This window comes from Pseudophryne corroboree, chromosome 6 (assembly GCF_028390025.1).
Source record: "Pseudophryne corroboree isolate aPseCor3 chromosome 6, aPseCor3.hap2, whole genome shotgun sequence".
NCBI lineage: Eukaryota > Metazoa > Chordata > Amphibia > Anura > Myobatrachidae > Pseudophryne > Pseudophryne corroboree.
Window position 1 is genome coordinate 743,515,512 of NC_086449.1, and position 20,719 is coordinate 743,536,230.

Genomic DNA, 20,719 nt, shown 5'->3' on the forward strand with positions numbered 1-20,719 from the left:
CAGGAAGTGTTGCAACAGCACGGCTGGATTCTGAATGTTCCAAAGTCGCAGCTGATTCCTACGACGCGTCTGCTTTTCCTGGGCATGATTCTGGACACAGAACAGAAGAAGGTGTTTCTCCCGGTGGAGAAGGCCCAGGAATTAGCATCTCTGGTCAGGGACCTCCTGAAACCAAAACAGGTATCGGTGCCTCACTGCACGCGAGTCCTGGGAAAGATGGTGGCTTCATACGAAGCCATTCCCTTCAGCAGGTTCCATGCAAGGATCTTTCAGTGGGATCTGTTGGACAAGTGGTCCGGATCGCATCTTCAGATGCATCGGCTGATCACCCTGTCCCCAAGGGCCAGGGTGTCTCTTCTGTGGTGGCTGCAGAGTGCTCACCTTCTCGAGGGCCGCAGGTTCGGCATACAGGACTGGGTCCTGGTGACCACGGATGCAAGCCTCCGAGGATGGGGGGCAGTCACTCAGGGAAGAAACTTCCAAGGGCTGTGGTCAAGTCTGGAAACTTCTCTACACATACATATACTGGAACTAAGGGCCATTTACAACGCCCTGAGTCAAGCAGAGCCCCTGTTTCGAAACCGGCCAGTGCTGATTCAGTCAGACAACATCACGGCGGTCGCCCATGTAAATGGCGACCATGGCAATGGCGGAAGCCACAAAGATTCTTCGGTGGGCGGAGAATCACGGGCAAGCACTGTCAGCAGTGTTCATTCCGGGAGTGGACAACTAGGAAGCAGACTTCCTCAGCAGACACGACCTCCACCCGGGAGAGTGGGGACTTCATCAAGAAGTCTTCACACAGATTGCAAAGCGATGGGAACTGCCATAGGTGGACATGATGGCGTCCCGCCTCAACAAAAAGCTAAAAAGATATTGCGCCAGGTCAAGGGACCCTCAGGCGATAGCTGTGGACGCCCTAGTGACACCGTGTGTGTACCAGTCGGTATATGTGTTACCTCCTCTTCCTCTCATACCCAAGGTACTGAGAATAGTAAGAAAGAGAGGAATAAGAACGATACTCATTGTTCCGGATTGGCCAAGAAGGACTTGGTACCCGGAACTGCAAGAAATGCGCACAGAGGACCCATGGCCTCTGCCTCTCAGACAGGACCTGCTGCAACAAGGGCCCTGTCTGTTCCAAGACTTACCGTGGCTGCGTTTGACGGCATGGCGGTTGAACGCCGGATCCTAGCGGAAAAAGGCATTCCGGATGAAGTTATTCCTACGCTGATAAAGGCTAGGAAGGACGTGACAGCAAAGCATTATCACCGTATATGGCGAAAATATGTTGCTTGGTGTGAGGCCAGGACGGCCCCTACAGAGGAATTCCAGCTGGGTCGATTCCTGCACTTTCTACAGTCAGGGGTGACTATGGGCCTAAAATTGGGGTCCATAAAGGTCCAGATTTCGGCCCTATCCATTTTCTTTCAAAAAGAACTGGCTTCACTGCCTGAGGTTCAGACGTTTGTTAAGGGAGTGCTGCATATTCAGCCCCCTTTTGTGCCACCAGTGGCACCCTGGGATCTTAACGTTGTGTTGGATTTCCTGAAATCCCACTGGTTTGAGCCACTTAAGACCGTGGAACTAAAGTATCTCACGTGGAAAGTGGTCATGCTGTTGGCCTTTGCATCGGCTAGGCGTGTGTCGGAATTGGCGGCTTTGTCATGTAAAAGCCCATATCTGATCTTCCATATGGACAGGGCAGAATTGAGGACTCGTCCCCAATTTCTCCCAAAGGTGGTATCATCGTTTCATTTGAACCAACCTATTGTGGTGCCTGCGGCTACTCGGGACTTGGAGGACTCCAAGTTGCTGGACGTAGTCAGGGCTTTGAAAATATATGTTTCCAGAACGGCTGGAGTCAGGAAGACTGACTCGCTGTTTATCCTGCATGCACCCAACAAGCTGGGTGCTCCTGCTTCAAAGCAAACTATTGCTCGCTGGATCTGTAGCACGATTCAGCTGGCTCATTCTGCGGCTGGATTGCCGCATCCAAAATCAGTAAAAGCCCATTCCACAAGGAAGGTGGGCTCTTCTTGGGCGGCTGCCCGAGGGGTCTCGGCTTTACAGCTTTGCCGAGCGGCTACTTGGTCGGGTTCAAACACCTTTGCAAAGTTTGATACCCTGGCTGAGGAGGACCTTGTGTTTGCACATTCGGTGCTGCAGAGTCATCCGCACTCTCCCGCCCGTTTGGGAGCTTTGGTATAATCCCCATGGTCCTTACGGAGTACCCAGCATCCACTAGGAGAAAATAAGAATTTACTCACCGGTAATTCTATTTCTCGTAGTCCGTAGTGGATGCTGGGCGCCCGTCCCAAGTGCAGACTTTCTGCAATACGTGTATATAGTTATTGCTTAAATAAGGGTTATTGTTATGAGCCATCCGTTGAGTGAGGCTCAGTTGTTGTTCATACTGTTAACTGGGTAAGGTTATCACAAGTTGTACGGCAGTGGTGGCCAACGCGTGGCTCTTGAGCCACATGCGGCTCTTTCTTTATTCAAATGTGGCTCCCAACACTCAAAGTCACGTGACCACAAGAGATCTGTAAACCGCTGCACTCCAGCCAGACATGCAGCAGCACTACGTAGACTGAGAACTGAGGGAGCCAAATACACACGGGGGAGCTGGCTGGAGTGACACAGGCGGGTGCTGGCTGGAGTGACACAGGCGGGTGCTGGCTGGAGTGACACATGGGGGAACTGAAGTGTATTATGTGAATCTGGCTTTTCAATATATTTTCTGCGGATCTGGCTTTTTAAATTATTTGATGTAGAAGTGGCTTTTTCATTGTATTTTATGTTGGATCTGGCTTTTTCAATGTATTTTATACCGGGGCGTGGCCTAGCAGGCACAAGGTCACACCCCATTTTTGCAAGTACGCCTTCGGCTCGAAGTCGGCTCTTTGATGTACCTAACAAGATTTCTTGGCTTTTTGTCTCTGACAGGTTGGCCACCCCTGTTGTACGGTGTGATTGGTGTGGCTGGTATGAGTCTTACCCTGGATTCCAAAAATCCTTTCCTTGTAATGTCAGCTCTTCCGGGCACAGTTTCCCTAACTGAGGTCTGGAGGAGGGGCATAGAGGGAGGAGCCAGTGCACACCAGATAGTACCTAATCTTTTCTTTAGAGTGCCCAGTCTCCTGCGGGGCCCGTCTATTCCCCATGGTCCTTACGGAGTTCCCAGCATCCACTACGGACTACGAGAAATAGAATTACCGGTGAGTAAATTCTTATTTTTAGTGATTTGATTGAAATTATTTAAAAAAAAAAATATATATATATATATATATACACAAAAAGTGTGTTGACTTGTAAAACATATCATGCTGTTTTCCAGCAAATATGTTGTTGTTATTGTTTTTTAATACTTTTACAAATAATATTAAAGAATTAAATTATTTCAAGGTTATGTGAAAATAACTATTAAAAGTTCCAATAAATACCACAAAATATTACTTAGCCAACATTATATATTATTTGTCCTTTTATGTACAGATCTGCAAAACATAGTATGTTTGTGATTTACATACAGAATGTAATTATACTTAACATAAATTACTTCAATGAGTAAGATTCTATTTTAATAAGTTAAAGCAAAACATATTTGTTTCTTCTTCTGATATATTTTTTTAATCCATTTAGAAGTAGTAAAACACGTGAAACAATAAAATCAATATGTGCAGCTTATATTTATAAACAGGTATTAATATTTGTAGTACTTGAAATATAATGAGAAAGTTGAGTAAGAATTGGTCAAATGAAAAAAAAATACAGATTTTTTTTAAAATAGTTTTACATTTTTTAAAGAACTTTGGATATTGAAAGCACTTGAAGGCTAAGTGAAAATGACAGTATTAAAACTATAGTACAAAAATAATGACACATATAGCGCATACCTATAGTTTTTTGTTCCTTTTTGTTTTAAAAAAATGGAAAAAATAAAAAATATTTCTTTTAATAAAAAGATTTTTTTTTAAATACACTAAAAAAGTTTAAAAAAAATATAATTTGTATAAGGATATATTGTAGAATTGTAAAAGTTCACAATGCAACCTTTATACTCACCATTGCAGCATCAGCACAGAGAGGTTTTACTTTCCAAGAATTTCCAAAGTTACTGGGGTTATTTTCCACCTGATTATTACTACTCATCAAATCGTTGTTTTCACTTCCATCGAAGTTTCCACACAAACCACAGACTTTGTCCTGGAAGAATAAAAAAATACATATTTTTTAATTGGTTAAACCAACACAAAATATTTTACTGAGTGCTATTTTATTATTTGAGCACACTGGCCGGCTTCCTCATCCCACCAAGATATTTGGTTCTCACATAATTTGTTCTTTTCTTTCCACTTATTCTTTAAAGTTATGTAACATGTATTTTTTCTACTTTCAAAGCACATGATTTTATAGTACCAGAATAAGCAGTATAATAAAGAGTCCTTACATTTGTGGGAAAGAAAGTAACTTCAGTGTTCACGGATTATAGCAAGAGAAGTATTTAATGGCTGATGGTCTTATTATTTATAAAGCTAGTAACCGATTTCTAATTTCAATATCAAAAAGTTTTGTGATGCTGTGAACTTTTATTTTAGTCTTTTTGGCTTCCTGGACTTTATTTGAAATTGACCCATTGAGGGACCAGAGAATGTCAAAAAGATATATAGGAGAAAATCAAGGAATAGCATAACCCTCTCTCTCTCTACTTCCCCTCTTTGTGTATCTGTCTCTAATTTTATATGTGCACCACTGTCTTCCCATACATAAAATCACCAGGAAAAAGGTGTAGGCGCCATTTTCCCGGAGATCAGTGTATGTGAATGGATTCTGACACAGTGCCTGGGTCTACTAGGGATATGCTCCAGTGAGAGAGGGAGAAAGCCTACCCAGAAACTGCACACTGACCCCTTCCTCTGTTAAACTGCCCCTGCAGCAGTCAGCACCTAAATGAATGAGGAATATGTTACACACAAGGCATATGTTTGAGCTAGAAACTGGAGGGGATTAGCAGCAATAAATAACTGCATAGTTAGAAATGACAGTGTGTGTTTCTCAGGTCATGTCTGGTGCAGATACTGTAGTGGCCAGCTGTCAGTCACCGGACACACTGGCTGACACTAACACCTTAATGATCGCAACACTAACGACCTGGCATGGTCGCAACAGATGTAACCACACCAGGCTGGGCTTTCGATGACATGGTCTCATCTGACGTGACAAGTCAGAGAGCTCACTGTGCAGCTGCTGGAAGAGAATCTTCCAGCAGCTGCTGCTCATAGAGGGAGCACCCAGCCTCCCTGCTTCCTGTTTTTCTCCTAACACTGTCTGCCTTGCTCCTGATCACTGCTGGTAGGGCAGCCCTCCAGCACCACCACCCTGCAGCTGCAGACATTAGCAGCTGCTGGGAAAGTGTAATAAAAAGCCTTACCTTCCTTGTGTACCTGTTCCCTGTGCTTGTTATGAGCCACGGCAGTGGCTCATTCCTGTTTTGCATTTTGGTTATGTATTTTATGTTATACTTCCGTTTCTGTTCCCCGTGGGTGTCATGGGGTGTTCGGAGCCCACCCTTAAGGAGAGGGTACTGTTATGAACCACAGGTAGTGGTTCATTCCTGTTTTCCGTTTATGTATTTTATGTTATAGTTCTCTTGCAGGCCAGGATTTCCCTTTGCTCTGGTTTAGAAGACTCTTGCTTGCTGCCGGTGGTGAGTCTGTGTAATTGCAGCCTGTTTCCATGTGTTTGGCCTCACCTGTCTGTTAATTGCACCTGTCAGTTTGGAGTCGTGCAACAGGGCAGCTGCATGACATAATTAATTAGGGCTCTCTGTTATATTCTGGCTCAGTGCAATACACAGACGCCGGTGATAGTTCTGAGCTAGTTCCTGTCCAGTTCCTGAGCTCCTGTCTAGCAGTTTCTGTCTAGCTGCTTCCAGCCTTGATCCAGTGTCTGATCCAGTGTCTGATCCAATGTCTGATCCAGCTTCTTCCCTTGAAGCGTTCCTGTCCTGAAGTCCAGTGGCTTTGTCTATTCCTGATCCTGATTCGGTATCCTGTTCCTTGGTGTCCACTGCTCAGTCGTTGGAACTCTGCCTGTCCTCTGGTCCTGAGAGCCTATGTCGGCTACAGTGGGGGTTCCTGTCCGTTTGCCAGTATTTGTACCGGTTCCGTGAGTAGCGGGTTTGCCGCGTCCGTTGGCCAAGGCCGCTGTATTCTTTAGTTTCTAGTTACTGGTGTTTTTGCAGAGGGTTCTGCATATGCTGTCACCGCCGGTACACAACAGTATTGTGTCGGCGTGTGGACAGCATTTCCTTTGTTGTTGTTTATCCTGGCGGCTGTGCCGCACATACTTTATTTAAGTTCTGTAGCGCCCCTAACTCTGTATTTCTGTCTTTAGTTAGAGGTTCCCCTTGTCATCACCCCGTCTCGGTTCGCGCCTTGTCTCACATTAAGACCTGGGGGCATCGGAGTTGGGCAGACCTAATCCGCCCTTCAAACGCGGCTGCCGTGGGCCCAAGAAACCATAGTCACGCAGGCGTGGGCTGACAACGAGGGTGAGACAATGGAGTCAGGTTTCCGTAGGGGTTGCTGCTGAGCTCCGTATCTATTGCAGCTTTACGTTCCTGTACTTGGGGCTCATCCACCCAGTTCCAGGAGTACCAAGTACAGTGAACATAACATTATCACCAGCCCTACAACAAAAAAGAAACAAAGCTAAATAGTAGTTTTTTCTTTTTTGGCCCAGTCCAGAATCCAGTCCTGTCTAGAGTCCAGTGTGCAGAACCCAGTCCAGTGTGCAGAACCCAGTCCAGTCTTGTCAAGTTCAGAATCCAGTCTAGAATCCAGTCTAGAATCTTGTCCAGAATCCAGTCTAGAATCTTGTCCAGAATCCAGTCTAGAATCTTGTCCAGAATCCAGTCTAGAATCTTGTCTAGAATCTTGTCTAGTTTGAAATCCTCCTATGCCTACTATGCAAGCCCTGCAGGCGTCTCTCTCAGCCCTGAACTCTGCTTTCAGTGCTTTGAAACCTGAGCGTCTGGAAGTTTTGAAGCAATCCTTAAAGCAACTGCAAAACCTTCTGACCAAAATTTTGCTTATTTTGCCAGAAGTTGTTGAGAGTTCATCTTCTAAAGAGACTCTTGTTCACAATATGGTGACAAGAGAATCCTCAGGTTTAATTGAAGAGAAAAGGTTTAAAAGTTTTCCGCGGCCCAGGCTCTCAGAAGAGTAGCGTCTGCGTCGCAGAAACTCAAACTTATGCCTATATTGTGGGGGTTTAGGCCACTATCTGCAGACCAGTGAGTTGCGCAAGCCAAAGTGTGGCGACAAGTCCTACCCTCTGGCCAAGTTGAGTCAGGATTTTAGACCTACTCCTGTCTCCACTGTGGCAGAGGTACTTGTCACAAAACCCACAGTAAAAAACACTCTGTCCTATAATTGGGGTCCTTGGGCTAGGGAGCCCCATTATAGATTCAGGAACCAAAGGAGAATGTTTCTCTCCTCTCTTGACTTACCTGTTGAATCAGAGTTGCAAACCCCGGTAGTGGAATCCCAGAGTCCTGAAGCGGTGCCCGATGCCCTGGGTCCTGGAGCGGTGCCCGATGCCCGGGGTCCTGGAACGGTGCCCGATGCCCAGAGTCCTGGAGCGGTGCCCAATGCCCAGAGTCCTGGAGCGGTACCCGCTGCCCAGAGTCCCGGAGCGGTACCCGATGCCCAGAGTCCCGGAGCGGTACCCGATGCCCAGAGTCCCGGAGCGGTACCCGATGCCCAGAGTCCCGGAGCGGTACCCGATGCCCAGAGTCCCGGAGCGGTACCCGATGCCCAGGGTCCTGGAGCGGTACCCAATGCTCTGGGTCATAGAGGGACATCGAATATAATAGTTCTAGAAGGGAACTCGAGAAGCAAAACCCCAGAAGGGATCTTTGAAGTAATATCCCCAAGTGGGGTCTCGAGAGACACAGCCCCAGAGAAGGGTCTAGAGGTCGCTTCCCCAGAAAAGGACTCAAGAGGCATAGCGTTAGTGGAGGTTCTGAAGGTTATAGCTTCAGCAAAAGTCCCGGAGGTCATAGTCCCGGATGAAGTTTCGATAATTATCGACTCAGAGAGGGAGGCTGACGGCCCGGTCCCAGAGAGGGAGGCTGACGGCCCGGTCCCAGAGAGGGAGGCTGACGGCCCGGTCCCAGTGAGGGAGGCTGACGGCCCGGTCCCAGAGAGGGAGGCCGACGGTCCGGTCCCAGAGAGGGAGGTCGATGGCCCGGTCCCAGAGAGGGAGGCTGACGGCCCGGTCCCAGAGAGGGAGGCTGACGGCCCGGTCCCAGAGAGGGAGGCTGACGGCCCGGTCCCAGAGAGGGAGGTCGATGGCCCGGTCCCAGAGAGGAAGGCTGACGGCCCGGTCCCAGAGAGGGAGGCTGACGGCCCGGTCCCAGAGAGGGAGGTCGATGGCCCGGTCCCAGAGAGGGAGGCTGACGGCCCGGTCCCAGAGAGGGAGGCTGACGGCCCGGTCCCAGAGAGGGAGGCTGACAGCCCGTCCCAGAGAGGGAGGCCGACGGCCCGGTCCCAGTAAAAGAATCCGAGGTGCTGACCCCAGCGGGGTTTCCCAAGGCCACTGCCCCAGCGGGGTTCCCGAAGGCCACTGCCCCAGCGGGGTTCCCAAAGGCCACTGCCCCAGCGGGGTTCCCGAGGGCCACTGCCCCAGCGGGGTTCCCGAGGGCCACTGCCCCAGGTGGGGTTCCGAGGGCCACTGCCCCGGGTGGGGTTCCGAGGGCCACTGCCCCAGGTGGGGTTCAGAAAGTCTCAGCCTCGAGTAAGGTCAGTAGTGACCAGGTCCTAGCAAAGCACTCTAGTCAGTCAGATGGGTAGGAAGCAGATCCTGACTCTGTTGATATCTCAACATCTATAATCTTTGATGTGGACTTAGTCCAATTTCTGGCGCTTTACAAACACTATTACATCATTATGTTGTATAGACCATTTCTGGGCATCACTTCAGAGAACCATGTGCTCTATCTGATATATTCCTTTAGAGGGGAGCCTTTTGAGTGGGCATCCAATTTAATGAAAACTGAAGATCCCATTCTTCAGGATCCCCCGGCATTCAGTGATGCAGTTATTAAGAGATATGGTTCCAAAGAAATTGGTTCAGGTTCCTCTAGGTCACCCGTCTTATCTGCTGAGAGTCCACCGTATACTGTAAACTCTGCAAAAAAGTCTCAGCCCGTTGTTTTGACTGCAGGATGTGCTTTTCTGTCTTCTTCTAGTAATAGTACTTTGCCTGAAAGTTCAGCTCCCAAGGTTAAGAAACCAATCTCTGATTTGAACCCAGCTTAGCTGGAAGGTACCATCAGTTCAGACAATGTTTGGGGAATTACCTTGGTCAGACCTCAAGAACTTTGTAAAAAAAAGAAGAAAAAGAAATAATTATTGACTCTTGCCTTGTGTAAAAAAAAAGCATTTTTTTCCTTGTCTTGTGTCCAGTGGCCACCGTCAAGGGGTGGGGGGGGGGGCACTGTTACAAGCTGTTACCACAGCTTGTTTCTGTTTCTTGTCTTTGTCTGTTTGTTCCAGTTTCAGGTTTATTAATGTATACCTTGTTTTGGAAATCCTGAATTTTGGGGTCCGTTGACCCCTCCTCAAGGGGGGGGGGTGGGGGTTTGGTACTGTTATGAGCCACGGCAGTGGCTCATTCCTGTTTTGCATTTTGGTTATGTATTTTATGTTATACTTCTGTTTCTGTTCCCCGTGGGTGTCATGGGGTGTTCGGAGCCCACCCTTAAGGAGAGGGTACTGTTATGAACCACAGGTAGTGGTCCATTCCTGTTTTCCGTTTATGTTTTTTATGTTATAGTTCTCTTGCAGGCCAGGATTTCCCTTTGCTCTGGTTTAGAAGACTCTTGTTTGCTGCCGGTGGTGAGTCTGTGTAATTGCAGCCTGTTTCCATGTGTTTGGCCTCACCTGTCTGTTAATTGCACCTGTCAGTTTGGATTCGTGCAACAGGGCAGCTGCACGACATAATTAATTAGGGCTCTCTGTTATATTCTGGCTCAGTGCAATACACAGATGCCGGTGATAGTTCTGAGCTAGTTCCTGTCCAGTTCCTGAGCTCCTGTCTAGCAGTTTCTGTCTAGCTGCTTCCAGCCTTGATCCAGTTTCTGATCCAGTGTCTGATCCAGTGTCTGATCCAGCTTAGTGCCTTGAAGCGTTCCTGTCCTGAAGTCCAGTGGCTTTGTCTATTCCTGATCCTGATTCGGTATCCTGTTCCTTGGTGTCCACTGCTCAGTCGTTGGAACTCTGCCTGTCCTCTGGTCCTGAGAGCCTGTGTCGGCTACATTGGGGGTTCCTGTCCGTTTGCCAGTATTTGTACCGGTTCCGTGAGTAGCGGCTTTGCCGCGTCCGTCGGCCAAGGCCGCTGTATTCTTTAGTTTCTAGTTACTGGTGTTTTTGCAGAGGGTTCTGCATATGCTGTCACCACCGGTACAGAACAGTATTGTGTCGGCGTGTGGACAGCATTTCCTTTGTTGTTGTTTATCCTGGCGGTTGTGCCGCACATACTTTATTTAAGTTCTGTAGCGCCCCTAACTCTGTATTTCTGTCTTTAGTTAGAGGTTCCCCTTGTCATCACCCCGTCTCGGTTCACGCCTTGTCTCACATTAAGACCTGGGGGCATCGGAGTTGGGCAGACCTAATCCGCCCTTCAAACGCGGCTGCCGTGGGCCCAAGAAACCATAGTCACGCAGGCATGGGCTGACAACGAGGGTGAGACAATGGAGTCAGGTTTCCGTAAGGGTTGCTGCTGAGTTCCGTATCTATTGCAGCTTTACGTTCCTGTACTTGGGGCTCATCCGCCCAGTTCCAGGAGTACCAAGTACAGTGAACGTAACAGTGCTCCTCTCTACAGCCGCTGGGAAAAAGAAAGTTTGTGACAGTAGTGATAGTTCCAATCATCAATAAACTGATATCGCGACCATCAATGTTTGACTGATGTTTATGGGGGGGAATTGTAAAAAAATAGATAGATAGATAGATAGATAGATAGATAGATAGATAGATAGATAGATAGATAGATTTTTTGAGGGAATAAAATTCAATCATAAAAGGACCTAACAATTTCTGAGCAGTTTTTGAAAAATATATTAGCCAGTTAAGTGGTTAATGAGCAGATTGCATTACAGCAGAACAACATAAATTCCAACGCAAATTCTAACCAAGACAAGACCTACTGTATATCATATACAGTGCACACCTTAATTATCTTATTTAGCCAAACACAGCATCCAGGATAGGATTTATGAAAACACAAAATCTGTTTGAACGTGGCTATAGTTGGTTCATTAAACTCAAATTCAATTATCAAAAGACTCATTTATAGGAAAAAGTGTATTTTATACTACCTTTGAAATTGAGGTTAAATATTTTTATCAATTTCATTGTCTAGAATTAGGCCTCATATTCTATTTTAAAGACACAACGTATAAATGTTTTTATTTGTAAAACAATACATGCAAAGCATTATGTTAAAAAGTAAATTATTTGCAATGCCTGTAAACAGTGGTGGCAGCCATTTTAATGACTTAACGGAATGTCCAATGCCTTATCTCTAGCTGACTTGCAAAAAGCTTTTTCATGTCCAAAATGGCAGCCTCCACTGTGCAGGAGCACTTTATATTTAGTTTACAAAAATAAATGAAAACTGTTTACCCTGTAGGTTTCTTTCAAAGTGATATAAAATCTCATTCCTTTGTCCCAAACAACAGACATGTCACTTCCAAGTTTCAAAATAAAGAAGTTACCAGATTGCAGCATATCAAAGCCATCTTCATTATTAGGAGGCCTTTTAATGGTGACCTAAATAAAGAATAGAAAAGTATGAAACAATTTGTAATTTACAGGGGCAGATTCAATTAGCCGCAGACTTACCACGCGGCTAAAGCTCAGAGTTTAACACCTGGAGCTCTTAAATGTTTACACAATGTCCACATGTGGTAAGCCCACTGGTGTATCTAAAATGGGTGCAGGATGTGCACTGCACATGGGTCCAGGGGGCCCATACACCATTCACTCTGCACCCATATAATTATACTTACCACTACGTCAGCCTGGTGATGACTGCAGATTTGTAGAAATCATGGGAAAATGGTGAAAAATGTCCATGAGAACAAGGTACTGGCGCAATGTTCCCGGAGACCTATACATGTGCAGTAGACTTCATTCATTTATAGGCAAACGCAGAGGAGTTTCCAGTTGCCCCAAAAAAGCCTTCCCCACAGCCTGGCCAGCAGCCACTACATGCAGTATAAAGGGCGGAATGGAGCTTCTGCACATGCTCAGTGGCAGCAGATTTTCGAGTCTGCTGTGTGTGTCTGTGTCGGTGCACTCATTCATTGCACCAGAGAGAGAATCTGGTACGTGGGTTAACGTGCTTATTGCCCCCTGCATACGTCTGAAGTACCCTATTACATAAACTGCACTTTGGGGCAGACTACAGCTTGTTAAATGCTAAGTATGCATCCTTCATGGACTGGCGACACTAGCTCTAATTTGGAAACATCCCAGAAATACTGCGTCTGCTCCTTTCATTGTTGCTGGAGATTTTAATCGGACCAACCTGAAGACTGTTTTCCCAGAATGCATGTCGATGACACATTAGACCATGTATATACAAATATTAAATACACATATTAGACGGGTTACGGTCGTTAGGTCGACACATCTAAGGTCGACACTCATTAGGTTGACCTTTGAAGGTCGACAATGCCATTAGGCCAACACACATTAAGTCGACAAGTACTAGGTCGACAGGTCAAAAGGTCGACATGAGTTTTTCAAATTTTTATCTGTTTTTGAACTTTTTCATACTTAACGATCCACGTGGACTACGATTGGAACGGTAATCTGTGCCGAGCGAAGCGGTAGTGGAGCGAGGCACCTTGCCTAAAGCATAGCGAGCCATGCGAGGGGACACGGTGCACTAATTTGGGTTCCCTGTCATTTTACGGAGAATATGACACCAAAAACAGTCAAAAACCTCATGTCGACCTTTTGACCTGTCGACCTAGTACATGTCGACCTAATGACCATGTCAACCTATTGTCCCTGTCGACCTAATGCATGTTGACCTTCCATGGTCGACCTAATTTTGTCGACCTAAGTTGTGTCTATCCAACGACCCATACCCTATTAGACCATCTGTGTCCTCACATTGGACAGTTGGATTATCTCCCTTTGTTTCTAGCTCCGATATACAGTACTGCCCATTAGATGAATGGTCTAGGCCTGTTATTAGTCATGTTTCTGCTTGGCCAGAGGGAGCATTATTAAAACATCAGGACTGCCTAGACTGTACAGATTGGGAATTGTTTAAAGAGGAGGCCACAGTGAACTCTAGTATTTATTACCAGTTATTTATATAATACACACAAATTCTGCAGCGCTTTACAGAGAATATTTGCCCATTCACATCAGTCCCTGCCCCAGTGGAGCTTACAATCTATATTCCCTACCACATTTACACACAGATACATTCACGCTAGGGTTAATTTTGTTGGGAATCAATTAACCTACCAGTATATATTTTTGGATTGGAGGAAACCGGAGTACCCGGAGGAAACCACGCAAGTACGGGGAGAATATACAAACTCCGCACAGTTAGGGCCATGGTGGTAATCGAAGCCATGACCTCAGTACTGTGAGGCAGTAATGCTAACCATTATACCATCCGACTGCCCTGTGGACTTGTTGACTTCAATGGTATTGATGTATATCTAGGCTTGCCATAATATCGCTTTAATCCTGGACACCTACTGTATGATGTGCACAGGTTCTGTGGTTGGCTAAATTCAAACATGGTTTTAATCAGCCACAGAACCTATGCAAATCATAGGTGTTGTGGATTGGAGGCATATTATGAAAGGAAGGGGAGGAGGGATTCATAATATGGCAAGCCCATGTATATAATTTATATCAATAGTGTTATTCTAAGAAAATCGATTCAGGGATTGTGTTTTTAGATTAAAGAATAGTACATCATGTAAAATTGCTTGTTCAATATTGAGGAAAGGGATCTGGCTAGCTAAGAATCCTATTTTAGGAAATTTGAGAGTCATTTTTGTTAATTTGGTTATTCAAAATCTATGTGGTATGGAATTATGCATTTAAATGTTAATATTTCTTGTTCTTATAGGGAAGGTGGTCCATCTGTAGATTAATCTAATACACTTTATGCAAGGCTTAGTGGGACAAATATGATTCCAGCATCGAAAAATTGTATGTCCCCTTCTGAAAATTTTCTAACTTTAAAAGAGTCCAATGTCAGGCAATGTCTACACAAAACGAATGCTAGGAAGGCTCATGGTCCTGATTGTGTTCCAGGTAGGGTTTCATTAGCTCAGTGTGCTATTCCAAGATGTTCTAAAACTACCATGATTTGTTCCTGTCCCTAAAACCTCATCGCTATTTGATTTGAACAATCATTGTACCATTGCTCTCACACTGTTACTTATGAAGTGCTTTCAGAGAATGATTTTGGGGCACCTTAAGAATGACGTCCCATTGGGTTTTGATTAGAGCAAATAGATCCACCGAGGATGCAATACTTACTGTTCTCCACAAAATTCTCTGTCATCTAGAGAAGAGGGACTCATATGCATGGTTGTTTGTAGATTATAGTCCTGCCTTCAATACCAATGTAAGTGCTGTGCTAATTGGCAAACATCAGGAGAATGCTTAAGGGGGGTACTCACGGGAGAGATGTGTGCTGAGCGATCTTAACACAGACCGCTCAGCACACATCTCTCACCCCGCTCAGCACAGCGCGATGTGCTGAGCGAGGGGGAAAAGCCGACGGGGGGCCGCTCACTTCACACAACGGTGAAGTGAGCGACCCGCTAGATTGAGCCTGCATGCAGCTCAATCTAGCATCGGCGATAGCGATGCGCGGGGCCGCGCATCGCTATCGCTGGAGGGCATACACACGGCAGATCCGTGTTTAAAATCTAAGCAATCTAGCAAGATTGCTTAGATTTTAAGCACGGATCTCTCCGTGTGTACCCCCCTTTATAGTGTGCCCATGTGTAATTAGTTGTTAGATTTTTTGATTGATTGTCTGCCTAAGGGGTATTTTTTAAGACCCTTTTTCTATTCTTTGTTAGCTTCTGATTGTGTTTCAAGCTCAGAGTCTAATGGGATAGTAAAATTTGCAAACAACACTACAGTAGAGGGCCTGATTACTTGTGGGGACAAAGCAAGTTATGGGAAAGAGGTGGAGACCCTTCTTCAGGGGGAAGGAGGATTATCACCTGTCTTCAAATGGTAAGAAAACCAACGAGGTAGTGATAGGTTTTAGGAAATCTAGTAATGCTAACCACAGCGGTTATCAGAGTGGAAATGGTCAGAGGTTCAAAATTTTTAGATGTTAATCTTATTGATAACTTGCATTATGATCATGAATCCATGTCTCTATAGGAAGGGTGGTTAATCTCTCTCTCTTAATATATACAGTATGTATGTACACAATGTAGGGTAGTCTGGCACTCCCTGTATATCTGGTTTCTGGTTTTGCTGTCCAGGTGCCCTCCGTCAGGTAAGGTAAATAGAAGAAACAGCGGCACTCCGGGTTGTTTCATCAAAAAGTGTTGTATTAAGGCATTAACAGAAATGCAAAGACCAACGTTTTGGGGCCCGTAGCCCCTGTGTTGTTCACTTTGACAAAGGGTCTACGGGCCCCAAAATGTTTATATATAGGATTTATATACACATATATGTCCTATATATAAAAAAGACGCTAACACTGCTCCTCACCTCTATGGGTGGACGTCAAGTGTTTTGCGCACCGCCCTAGATGGTGCCTGACGGAGCAATTCAACTGTTGCTCTGTTAGGGCGCTGACATTACTGTTATGTTTTTTGGTGCTGTGCTGCTATCTACACCGCATTGAAGTTGAAGACCACCCTTAGAACCGCTTGGTAAGACTTTTCCTGGGACGCCTATTACATCACCAGTGGCAATAAGGAGTTGGCTTTATGTGATCTTGTCTTCATCCGATATAGCGGATTTATTTGTGTGTCCTATTCATTGAATTGTTTTTATGGAATCTTGTTTGCTGCTGTTTTAAGAATAAATCACTATACCCTTTTAATACCATCTGAAGTACAGAGTGGTGTTTTTGGGAGCTGAAGTAAGCATTTGGCAAAAGATACCTTCATATGTTTCTTTTACTCATATCTTATATAAGAATTTAAAGTGAGCACCATTTCCTCACGTGGTGGCAATCTAAAGAGATAAAAGATACAGTACCTAGGGGTTTTACCTCCCACTTATGTACATTATTGCTTCTGAACATACTATACTATGTATATTTTATCTGTTTTTCCTTTATGTGCAGGGGCGGTTTGGCCATAGGGCTCACCAGGAAGATTCCTGGTAAGCTGAGGTGTCTGTGGGACCTGTTTTATGTGTTGTCATGTGGTCCCACCCCCCACATGACAGGCAGCCCACCGCACTCAGTACACTGCATTGTCCCCATTCATTCTGTTATTCCATCTCTGCAGTACAGCACCTCTGCCATCCAGTGATGCTGCCATGGCTACATGGTACAGTATGTTATACTGTACCTCTTGTGCTGCCCATGTCGGGCCACTTCTACAAAATAGTACAGGGCCACTTTTAGTTCCCAATCTGCCCCTGGTCTCAGACACAGTAGCAGCAAAAAAACGCAAGAAAAGCCGCATTTGGATAGAATCAGGCCCTATGAGGAGGGATCCCGCCCCCCTCAACAGACCCCAGCCCCTCATCAGACCATACTTCCATAAATTTCCAATCTGCCCCTGTTTATGTGCATACTCTGAGCAATAACTACCCTAAAAGTGTGTGTGTGTGTGTGTGTGTGTGTGTGTGTGTGTGTGTGTGTGTGTGTGTGTGTGTGTGTGTGTGTGAAGTGTAAACGTATTTGATGTATATTATCTGTTCTCCTCTCAGGTGAGTGCTGAATGTGTTTGTTTCTTTTATTACTGTTATGTTTTTCCGTCATTTTGACGGGCTGGTAACTAGTAATATATATATATATATATGTATATATATATATCTATATATATCTATATATATCTAATGATATGTACACTGTACAGACCTGTTCATTGGATAGTTCAATTTCTCCATTTCTAAAGAGAATTGTAATCTTTTTGGAACATTTCTCTCCGGTGAATCCACAACCCACATTTCCAACAAGAATACGGAAAGTTCCAGCTCCACCATTGCAGTAGTCCTATAGGAAAATAATGAAACCTATTTATATAATATATTTTCTGTGTTTCAAGACAATGTGCTATCTATACTTTATACTAAGCTGGTAACGGCACATCAATTAGGAGAGTTATCACATTTTCTATAGAGCACAAATGTCGTTTTTGCCCATAGCAACCAATCAGATTCTACCCATCATTTATAGGTTTGATTAATTTCCCCCTCCCCCCAATGAGGTAAGTATACGTATATTCATTGCAGTAAAACCCCACTGTATTGGAAAATTAAATGAACATGTAACTATTGACAGCAATACATTATTTGAGTTTACAAGAACTACTCACATACACACAGTGTTGATTTTGTCAATGAAAATTTTGACTAAAAGAATTAGTCGACTACAGTTTATTTCAGGACTAAAATGAAACTAAGATTAGACTAAAGTGAAAATGGAGATTCACTGACTAAATCTTAACTATAACAAATAAGACTAAAGACTCATACGCACTTGCCAAGAAAATGAGCAAGTTCGCTCATTTTCCCCCTACCGGAGCAACGTTGCTCATTTTCTCGGCAGTGTGCATGCCGCCAGCGATGATCGATGCGCAGCCCCGCGGGTCGACAGCGATCGTCGATGTCGGCAGTGCATACATGTTCTATCTGGACTGTCTTCCAGGAGCTGCATGCACGGCCGGCCGCTACAAAATGTCACTGAGATATGAGCGGTCATATCGCTCGGTGTGTACGGGCGGCCGCCGACCGCCCGGCCGGGAGGGGAAACACTAGACGACGTCGTTCATAGAGAACAATTATGTTTTCTAGATATTTGCAGAAAAAAATATTCAAAACAGGTGTAATACTGTATATCAATTCGCTATGAGACACAACAAAAAAGCATATGAATGAAATTAAAGTCGTTACAAAATGTTCTGTGCCTGGACTTCCGTGCCAGTGGCAGTTACAGAGGTTGGGCTGCAGCCAGTGGCGGTTCTTGCCACGGGCAAGCGTTACTTTTTGCCCGGGGCGACGCCTTCCGGAGGGCGCCGCACCAGGGCAAGATCCGCCACTGTGCCCCCTGCAGTGCCCTGCTGTGCCCCCCCCGCTTTGAAGGGAACCAGACACGTAGCGTCTAGTTTCCCTTCATTGAGAGGACCTTAGTTGTGTGGTGCGCGATGACGTCATCGTGCACCGCACAGCAAAGGTCCTCTCCATGAAGGGGAACTAGACACTACGGTCTAGTTTCCCTTCATGTAGAAGACCTTTGGTGTGCAATGCGCAATGACGTCATCGCGCACCGCACAGCATAGTGGCACAGACACTAGGGGTCATAATTGACCTCTAGTGTCTATGCTGTTCTATGGGAGAGACGTAATAACGTCTCTCCCATAGATCGAAGAGAGGAGAGGAGAAGAGCGGCGCCACCGGCGGAGGGGTCTGCAGCTGTCTGGATCAGGAATGGGGATGGTAAGTATACTTTTTTTTTATTTAATTTTTTCTTTCAGCGTCGTGACCACGCCCCCATTTGAAGCCACGCCCCTATATTTTGCCCGGGGCGCCACAAGGCCAAGAACCGGCCCTGGCTGCAGCACAGTCAAAAATTGGAATCGGAGAGTCACACCAACTGCCACCCCAAACACTGCCAAACATCGCTGGCAGGGACTCACTGGCAGTTGGTGTGGCTCCCCTATTTGAATTTTGGACTGTGCTGCAGTCCCCCATCTGGAGCCGCCACTGGCACGGAAGTACCTAATGGAATGGAATGGGTCATATTGGAGGGTATGACTTTAATTTCTTATATATTCTTTTTTGTTGTGTCTCATAGCTAATTTATATATTACATCTGTTTTGAAACCCAAAAATGTATGTGTCATTTCTGTACCAGGGCAACAGCCATATTACTGATTACATATTAAAATGATGATGAGCTTTAATTCTTACCTGAGTCATGACATATTGGCAGTTTCCGGGGAACGTATACTTCATGCCATCAAATGTGAAGTAATGGGATGTTCCAATGGCTGAGCAAGTGCTGTCACAAACCTTAGTAGTGCATTTCCATTTTCTATTTTGACAAACACTGGAAAAACAAAGTAGGAAACTATAATTTTTCTGACCATCATCATCTCAGTCCTTTTTTTTAGAGTAAAATTTTGTGAGGGTTTTCAAATACAGTGCAAAGTAACATTCCAGAATGTTGACCCAAATGCAGAACTCAGATACAGTACTGCAGTGATTCCCAACCACTTTCCTCAAGGTTTACTAACAGTTTCAGGTTGTAAGGATAGCCATACTTAACCACTGACAATTTATTTCCCAAAAAACCGCTCCAAAATTGTCGGGGGTTTATATGAGTGAATTAGGTGAAGAACATGAATTTAACACTATCCAAAATGATTTTGGTAAAAAAAAAAAAAAAATTTGATTTTTTTCTTTTCTTTCTTCAAACATTACCATCGGAACATTGGAAACATTGTGGCCATCGCGGCTTTCATTTTAAAAGCCGGGATAGCCTCCAGGTACACGGGGTGGGGGGGGGGGGATAATTTACACTCCCCAGCGTCTGCTATTGTCTGCAACCGCTGGAGGGGGGATCCTGACGTGCTGACCGATCAGCAGTGATCGGCAGCACGCGAATCAGTAGGGGAGAGTGCAGGGAGGCAGAGGGACCTTCTGGTCCCTCTGACAGCATCAGCGGAGGGAAGTTTCCCTTCAGTTTATCTGACTGGTCGCATCCTGTGCGACCAGTCAGATAAAGCACTTGCAGGCATGGTCATATCTGATGTGACCATGCCAGGCAAGTGGTTAAGCATCGGTGACTTAATTACAGTAGTGCCTCAGTTATTTTGATTTTACCATCTGTGCTCAAGTACGGATATCACTAAAACCTGGACTGTGGGCACAGGGGGATATTCAGGTTTGTTAGCAAACAAAAAAAGAACACTAATGGGCAAAACCATGCTGCACTAGAGATGGGGCAGATGTAACATGTGCAGAGAGATTTTGATTTGGGTGGGTTATACTGTTTCTGTGCATGGTAAGTACTGGCTGCTTTAATTTTAGACTGCAATTTAGATTTCAAATTGAACACACCCCACCAAAATCTAACTCTCTCTGCACATGTTACATCTGCCCAACCTGCCGTGCAGCATGATTTTGCCCATTAGTGTGTTTTTTTGGTTTGCTATCAAACCTGAATAAGGCCCAGAGTGAGTACTCTTATGTTAGAGTTTATAATTCAGGTACAAGAGCACCCAAGTGCAAAAAGTTCCGCCTGCCATTCTAATATAAAATATCAAACAGACAACACTGGCAGGCTTGGACTGGTCCACAGGGGTACAGGGGAAATCACCGGTGGGCCCCACTGCCTGGGGGCCCACCTCCTGTTCTAAGGATCAGATTCCAGTCTGTGCACTTGAATTATACATTATATATATGTTACCTTATACTGGACTATAGTGTATTTTCTACAGTGCATTACTGTTACT

The 20,719-nt window shown here is 45.2% G+C and overlaps 1 protein-coding gene across 2 annotated transcripts in view; it reads right to left on the minus strand.

Moving 5' to 3' along the window:
• VWF (von Willebrand factor) overlaps positions 1 to 20,719 on the minus strand; it is a 487,638-nt gene that overhangs the window by 264,340 nt on the left and 202,579 nt on the right. For both annotated transcript variants that reach the window (XM_063928500.1, XM_063928501.1), the window contains 4 exons: positions 19,173 to 19,311; positions 17,122 to 17,256; positions 11,697 to 11,843; positions 4,069 to 4,209 (listed from right to left, as the gene is read on the minus strand). In XM_063928500.1, the coding sequence (XP_063784570.1) occupies positions 4,069 to 4,209; positions 11,697 to 11,843; positions 17,122 to 17,256; positions 19,173 to 19,311 (562 nt within the window). The remainder of the gene's footprint in view (positions 1 to 4,068; positions 4,210 to 11,696; positions 11,844 to 17,121; positions 17,257 to 19,172; positions 19,312 to 20,719) is intronic.